General features: G+C 39.4%; 1 protein-coding gene across 1 annotated transcript; it reads right to left on the bottom strand.

Annotated features, from left to right (window-relative positions):
• LOC107633222 lies at nt 411–1,550 on the bottom strand. Its single transcript, XM_016336863.1, has one exon. It carries the CDS (start codon nt 1,548–1,550, stop codon nt 411–413), a length of 1,140 nt encoding a protein of 379 aa, XP_016192349.1.

The following is an 8,492-nucleotide window of genomic DNA, read 5'->3' as shown; positions in this document are numbered from 1 at the left end:
GCACGAGGAAGTGTGCACGCACAGGGCTCAGAAAACAGGGCAGCGCGCACGCACAGAAGGTGAAAAACGCAGTTGCGTGCGCACGCATAGGGTGGTGCGCATGCACAGGTGCCTTGTTTCACAAAAATTTTTCTTTTCAAAACTAAGGTTCCCTCCTATAACATAGCAACATACCAACCCCAATTTATTCAAACAAGCATAAATTCATGATCCACAAGCAATTCAACTTATTCAATCCAAAAATACCAAATCAAAACTAAGCTAATCATCATACCATAAGAAAACAACTAATTCAAAAAGCTATAAACAAAGAGATAAAGTTGGAACAATGTTACCATGGTGGGGTGTCTCCCACCAAGCACTTTGGTTTAGAGTTCTAAGTTGGACTATGCATGGCTTCATTGGTCACTTTAAACTTCTCCAAGGAGGAATATCTCCAACTCCTTGGCATTCTTGGGTTGAGTGTTATCTCTTGAATCAAACTTGTTGGTAACCTTCTCTTCTTCTTGTTCCTTGCCAACCTCAATCACTTCATCTTCAATTATATCGCACCCAAAGATAGAATAAGCTTTGAGGATAGGTTTCCTTGACTCTTCTAATGTGAATCTTGCTACCTTGCCATCGGCCTCAAAAGAATAGACTCCAGAATGTGCATCAAGCTTGGATCGGGATGTCTTTAGAAACGGCCTTCCAAGTAGAATAGATGATGGCTTGTCTGAGTCAATGGGAGGAGTCTCCGAAATGGGGAAATCCACCGGGAAAAATAAACCTTGGATATCAACCAGAACATTTTCTGTAATCCCCACAACTGATACAATGCTCTTATCGGCCAACACGAATCTCGCCAAGGACCTCTTTAAGGGTGACAAGTTCAATCTCTTATAAATGGGGAGTGGCATAATGCTTACGCATGTCCCTAAATTACACATACAGTCTGTGAACTTAAACCCACCAATCAAGCAAGTAACCAAACATGGGCCGGGATCATTGCATTTTTCAGGAACTAAAGAAGAGATAGAATCATCTATCGGCCTTTTGTTAAGTTCGCCAATTTTCTCCTTGTGAGTGCAAACATCTTTGAGAAACTTGGCATATTTGGGCACTTGTTGAATGGCTTGAAATAGAGGGACGGTGACTTCAACATTCTTAAAAATTTCCACCAGGTTGGGGTCAAGTTGTTCTTGCTTCTTTGCCTTCTTTGCCAAAGTTGGGAATGGAATGGGCATATGCTTTTCAATTGGATTTTTCCTCTTTGGCTCCTTGCCCTTGAGTGGTTCCTCGTCATCCTTCTCAACATCTTCCTCTTCATCCTTCATCACCCCCATATCCTCTCCTACCCCTTCCTTGTGGGTTTTCTCACTCAAACTTGTAGGCACAACACCAATTTCATCCAACTTGGTGCCACTCCTAAGGGTGATAGCATTGATGCTTCCCTTAGGATTCGGTTGAGGTTGTAAGGGCAAACCACTAGAAGTTGAGGCTTGTTGGGCATTTTGTGTAGTAGGAGGAGAAAGAGTCAAACGGGTGAGGGCTTCGGCAATTGTAGCCATATAAGCTTCTTGTTTCTTGTGAAATTCCCGTTGCTCTTACATAAAAGTTTGGAGTGTGTCATTCATGTAGGGTTGATTAGGAGGAGGGCCTTGATTTCCTTGAGAAGGGTTGGATCTACTATTACTATTTGGATGTTGATACCTCCCTTGAGGTTGAGATTGTGAAGGGTGTTGGTAAGATTGTTGGTATTGTGGTTGACCTTGAGGAGCTTGATGATAGTAGGCTTTTTGGCTTGGGTAAGGCTAAGCTTGTGGGGCTTGGTTCCACTTTTGATTAGACGTATCCCTCCACCCTTGGTTTTGATTTCCTCCATGTTGATTGTAGTTGGGTGTTTGTGGGTATGAATTGGCTACCGAAAATGTAGTGTCCTCCTGGAGTTGAGGGCACTAATCAGTGTAATGGTTGTTACAAGCACAAATACCACATGCTCTTGGTGGTCCTTCAATTCTTGGAGGTTGAGGTGGAGGAGCTATCAAGGCTTGGGAAATTTGTTGCCCTTGGGTGATTTGTCTCAACAAAATTATCATCTCACCGAGGGTCTTTGTCAAAACGGCATCTCCGGAGAGAGAAACTTCACTTAAAGCTTTTGGTTATGGATTCCTTGCCCTTGAGTGTTGAGTGGAGTCCGCCAAATCCGCTATGATCTCCCACGCTTCCTCGGCGGTCTTGTTTTTTGTAAGGGATCCTCTACTAGAGGCATCTAGGAGAAGCTTATCTTGGGGATTCATCCCTTGAAAAAAATAGCTAATAAGTACCAACTCATCAATATGGTGGTGGGGGCAAGCTTCCAACAACTTCTTGAATCTCTTCCAGTATTCATAAAGAGTCTCCCCATCTCGTTGCATAATGCAAGATATTTCCTTTCGCAACTTGTCTGTCTTTTGTGGTGGGTAGAACTTTTCCAGAAATTCCTTACGCAATAAGTCCCAATTGGAAATCACGTCTCCCGGGTGAGTATAAAATCATTCTTTTGCTTTTTCCTCTAAAGAGAAAGGGAAAGTAAACACCAAAACTACTACGTTGGGGTCAAGTTGTTCTTGCTTCTTTGCCTTCTTTGCCAAAGTTGGGAATGGAATGGGCATATGCTTTTCAATTGGATTTTTCCTCTTTGGCTCCTTGCCCTTGAGTGGTTCCTCGTCATCCTTCTCAACATCTTCCTCTTCATCCTTCATCACCCCCATATCCTCTCCTACCCCTTCCTTGTGGGTTTTCTCACTCAAACTTGTAGGCACAACACCAATTTCATCCAACTTGGTGCCACTCCTAAGGGTGATAGCATTGATGCTTCCCTTAGGATTCGGTTGAAGTTGTGAGGGCAACCCACTAGAAGTTGAGGCTTGTTGGGTGTTTTGTGTAGTCGGAGGAGAAAGAGTCAAACAGGTGAGAGCCTCGGCAATAGTAGCCATATATGCTTCTTGTTTCTTGTGAAATTCCCGTTGCTCTTACATAAAAGTTTGGAGTGTGTCATTCATGTAGGGTTGATTAGGAGGAGGGCCTTGATTTCCTTGAGAAGGGTTGGATCTACTATTACTATTTGGATGTTGATACCTCCCTTGAGGTTGAGATTGTGAAGGGTGTTGGTAAGATTGTTGGTATTGTGGTTGACCTTGAGGAGCTTGATGATAGTAGGCTTTTTGGCTTGGGTAAGGCTAAGCTTGTGGGGCTTGGTTCCACTTTTGATTAGACGTATCCCTCCACCCTTGGTTTTGATTTCCTCCATGTTGATTGTAGTTGGGTGTTTGTGGGTATGAATTGGCTACCGAAAATGTAGTGTCCTCCTGGAGTTGAGGGCACTAATCAGTGTAATGGTTGTTACAAGCACAAATACCACATGCTCTTGGTGGTCCTTCAATTCTTGGAGGTTGAGGTGGAGGAGCTATCAAGGCTTGGGAAATTTGTTGCCCTTGGGTGATTTGTCTCAACAAAATTATCATCTCACCGAGGGTCTTTGTCAAAACGGCATCTCCGGAGAGAGAAACTTCACTTAAAGCTTTTGGTTATGGATTCCTTGCCCTTGAGTGTTGAGTGGAGTCCGCCAAATCCGCTATGATCTCCCACGCTTCCTCGGCGGTCTTGTTTTTTGTAAGGGATCCTCTACTAGAGGCATCTAGGAGAAGCTTATCTTGGGGATTCATCCCTTGAAAAAAATAGCTAATAAGTACCAACTCATCAATATGGTGGTGGGGGCAAGCTTCCAACAACTTCTTGAATCTCTTCCAGTATTCATAAAGAGTCTCCCCATCTCGTTGCATAATGCAAGATATTTCCTTTCGCAACTTGTCTGTCTTTTGTGGTGGGTAGAACTTTTCCAGAAATTCCTTACGCAATAAGTCCCAATTGGAAATCACGTCTCCCGGGTGAGTATAAAATCATTCTTTTGCTTTTTCCTCTAAAGAGAAAGGGAAAGTAAACACCAAAACTACTACTTCATCTGCACCATGTCTTCTCGCAGTGGAGCATGCAACTTGAAAATCCTTGAGATGCTTAAGAGGATCTTCCCCGGGTAGTCCATTGTACTTGGGAAGCAAGTTGATTGTGCCAGTCTTAAGCTTAAAATTTGGATCCAAAGCCGAATACCGGATTTGTATCGGTTGCAAATTAATATCAGGAGCTCTGGCTTCCCTCATGGTGATTCTACGAGGTGGATCCACCATGGTGTTGTTACCTGAGTCACTCACAGAGATTTTAGCACTACCTACAGATGAATATAAAGTTTCCTCGTTGATTGATGAATGATAGTCACGGATTGATGGTGATAGTGAATTGGAGTGCTCTTCAAGCAAACCCGATTTACTATTCACAAATGCTAACTGGCGTCGAGCTTGCCTTATATGAGTTAAAGTTCTTTCTATTTCCAGATCAAAAGGGGCCAAGCTTGGGTCTGGAAGCGACCGTGTCATTCAACTAAGGAAACAATAGAAGCATGCAATTATGAAAAGCCAAAACCAAAATATACAAACAAACATAAACCAACCTAACAATTAACAACTACCAAGACTAGCTAGATAGAGACAATATCTACAAAGTTAGTGCCAAGTAGCAAATAAAAACAAAAATTCACATTATTTACATATTCACAACAACCAAAATTTTAGTACTCATTGCACTTAAAGTGATTCCTCGGTAACGGCGCCAAATTTGATGTTGGGCCAGATTACACCGTTGATCTAGGTTTTCACAAATTAGAATCTTATCGTTGAAAGTATAGCCTAGACCAACAATTAATACCCAAATCAAATGTTTGATCTAAAGGATATGTCACAATTCAAAACCAATTCAATTCCGGGAGTTTCAATTCCCGGATCGTCTCCCAAGGACACTTGAGACCAATGAGTGTGCAATCTTGGTTGTGAGGATCATGGGGTTTTCAATAAAGGGATGAACATATAAAGCAATGAAAGAACATGCAAAATTGTAATAAATGGACTAATAAAGGAATTAATGAAGTAACTATGCAATATAGACAAGTAAAGTATAAAAAGAGCTAATGTAAATGTGTATAAAGAAATTGAATTAAAAAAAGCATCTTGGCTTGAAGTGAGCTAAGGGTCCTTTCCTTGTTGGAACCACAACTATGCCAAATAGAATGGATCAATCTCACTTGATTAACTCTCACATCGGAAAGTAAGTTAAATGAGCATAAGTGTTCTTAACCCACAAATCGTAAATTGCTTGCTAATTAACTTAGCAACAACATAGCATTAGTGGGAACAAGAACAATTAACAATCCAAAATTGACACTAAATGTTGGACATTCCAACTCTAGGAACCCAATGGCTCACTTTGCCCAAGCCAAGAGATAGAAAACTAGGCCAAAATCATGCTTGGCATTTTGTCAAACACTTGGTGGGCAAAAAGCTTAAACATGGGAAAAATGAGAAAAGGCTTGAAACCAAAAGCAACAAATAATCTTAATCAACAATAAAGACTCAAGAAAGAATGTAACAATCATCAAACATAAAATTCATCAACAAGAAATAGAAATTGCAAGAGAGAAGTGAAATTGAACTATAACTTGAAATATAAGAAAGTGTAAGAATAATGTAACTATAAAGAGTAATGATAAAGAGATACTTACAATGGGAATTAGCAAAATCCAAGATCAAAATTGAAATGGCACTTGAATGTAAAAACCCTAGTAGAGAAGATGATGAAAAACATAAACAAAAACTACACTAAAAACTATCTACCACTACTCCTAAGCTACTCTAATGCTATGATATACTATTGTCTTCATTCTCCCTTCCTTATGAGCTAAATGGCTTCAGAAATGGGCCTCAAATCCACCAAAATCGCAAGTCACGTGCTATTTTAATGAAGGCATGTGCGTCCACCTGTGCGGAAGCACAGATTTGTGCGTCCGCACACTCTGCGAAAAATCTCGACCCGTGCGTACGCACAGGAGGTTGTGCACACGCACACTAAGTGATGCTTGAATGGACGCATGATGTTTGAATTTCATATACGGTATAGAATTTCCTTAATTGAATGAATTCTCATTGCAAGTATAGTTCTACACCAACAAAGAATCCTCCCAATCAAAAATTTTGGTTGTCACAAGTACAAACCCCAAATTAAAATTTACCGAAGTATTTAAACTCTGGATCATCTCACAAGGAATTGCAATGAAGTGGTCAATTATTGGCTATGAAGATGCAAGAGGGTTTGATTTATAAAGGGACAAGAAAATAAATGGGCAAGAAAATATAAAATCAAGAAAGTAAACAACAAGAACTAATAAAATAATGGGAAGAACTCTTGGCTAAGACATGGGAAATTGAGATCACCATCCTTGTCTACAAACCATACATTGACAATTTTGAGGAACCGAGCTCATTAGGTCTACTCACTAAAGCCTTAAGTACGTAATATCTACTCCTATGCTTGGAGTACGTCAAATGGCTTGATCAACATCAATCCATAAGTCTTAACCTAGCTACTAATTGACTTAGTAGTATACTAGAGTCAATGGTTACCAAATTGACCACTAAGGGTTCTAAAATCACCAATTCAATGAGACACAATGACTCAAGATCACTCAACTCCCTTAGCCTAGGCCAAGAGTAAAAGAAACTACTCAAAAACTAGAGGAAATATTCTATCAAACACCTAGAGTGCAAGAAAAGTAAACATCACAAAATGTAAGAATTAACAAGGTCCATGACCATCATAAACAAGAAATCAACAATAACAATTGAGATGAACATAAAAGAAGACATGGAAACATAAAATTGCATTAGAAGAAATCAAGATCCAACAATGGTTCATCAATATAAAAGAGAGCATAAAAAGGGACATTAACATGAAAACTAAGAGAATCAAGTAGTAGAAACAAGAAATCATAAAGAAAACAAGATGAAAACTTGAAATTGGACCTAGATCTAAGAGAAATTAACCTAATCCTAACCTAATTCTAGAGAGAAGAGGGGGCTTCTCTCTCTAGAAAACTAACTAAAGGCTCATGTTGACTAACTAAGTGCTCCCCCTTTGCTCAATCTTCAATTCTGCATGAAATACCCTCAGAAACAAGTTGGATTTGAACCCTGGCAGCTCAGAAATCGCCCCAGCATTTTGCCTTTAAGTGAGTCACGTGCGAGCATCAATGCGTACGCGTGGGTCATGCGTGCGCGTCGCTTGGCAATTTTCCCATCCATGTGTACGCGTCATGTACGCATACGCGTCGCCATGCAACTTCACTTCCACGCGTACGCTTGGATTGATGTACTCTAAATCCTTGTTTCCTCATGCATTCTCCACTTTGCATGCTTTTCTCTTAATTTATTCCATCCAATACTTGCCTTATGAACCTGAAATCACTCAACAAACACATCAAGGCATGGAATGGAATTAAAGTGAATTAAAATCACCAATTTAAGGGCCTAAAAAACATGTTTTTATACTTAAGCGCAAATTAAGGGAGAATTACAAAACCATGCTATTTCATTGAATAAATGTGGGAAAAAGTGATAAAATCCCTCAAAAGAAGCACAAGATAAACCATAAAATTGGGGTATATCAAAACTCCCCACACTTAAACTAAGCATGTCCTCATGCTAAAATCAAGAAAGAAGCAAAGGGTATCAACATTTATTCAAAGCAAACTAACTATATACAACCTATCTATATGCAATCTATCTAAATGAAGGCATCTACTTGGTCAAAACAAATCAATTTCCAAGAATACATGTACAAGTACAAGGGCTAAAGCAATAGCAATCAAAGCAAACCCTCAATTGAATTGAATCATTGAAAGATTTTACAAACTTGCAAGAAATGATGATCATGGGTGGAAACATGTAATTGAGCGATCGAACCCTCACTGGATGTGTATCCGCTCTAGGCACTCAAGTGTATAGGGTTGATTCACTCAATTCTCCCCTAATCATGCTTTCTAAGATTTGTTTTTCATCTAAGAATCAACAATTATTTCATGCATGCATACAAATATCATGAGGACTTTCCCATAGGTTGTAATGGGGCTAGGGTTAAGGTAGGATGCATATGGTTAAGTGAGCTTGAAATTTGAATCTTTGTCAACTTAAACTTCCCACCTAACCTATGACAACCTATACAATTCTAAACAAACCTAACTACCATTCTTCATTTTTTCACACACATGCATTTTATTTTGATCACCACACATATGCATTGATTCTTATTAAACTTTGGACTTTGGGACATTTTTGTCCCCTTTTTATTGCAATTCTTTTTTCTTTCTTTTTCTATATATATATATATATATATATATATATATATATTACTAAAATATATACAAGAACATCAATGCATATGATTTACACATGATTATGTACCCAATTCCCAAGATTTTTCAACAAAAACACAAACACACTTTTATCTCTACCCAATGTTCCCAACTCTCCCAAAATCAAATAATGAACACTCTCACTAGCCTAAGCCAATCAAAGATCCAAGTTAAGGGA

Source organism: Arachis ipaensis, chromosome B03 (genome assembly GCF_000816755.2).
Source record: "Arachis ipaensis cultivar K30076 chromosome B03, Araip1.1, whole genome shotgun sequence".
NCBI lineage: Eukaryota > Viridiplantae > Streptophyta > Magnoliopsida > Fabales > Fabaceae > Arachis > Arachis ipaensis.
Note: the sequence above shows the minus strand (reverse complement) of the source record. Positions and strands in the feature narration are given on the sequence as shown.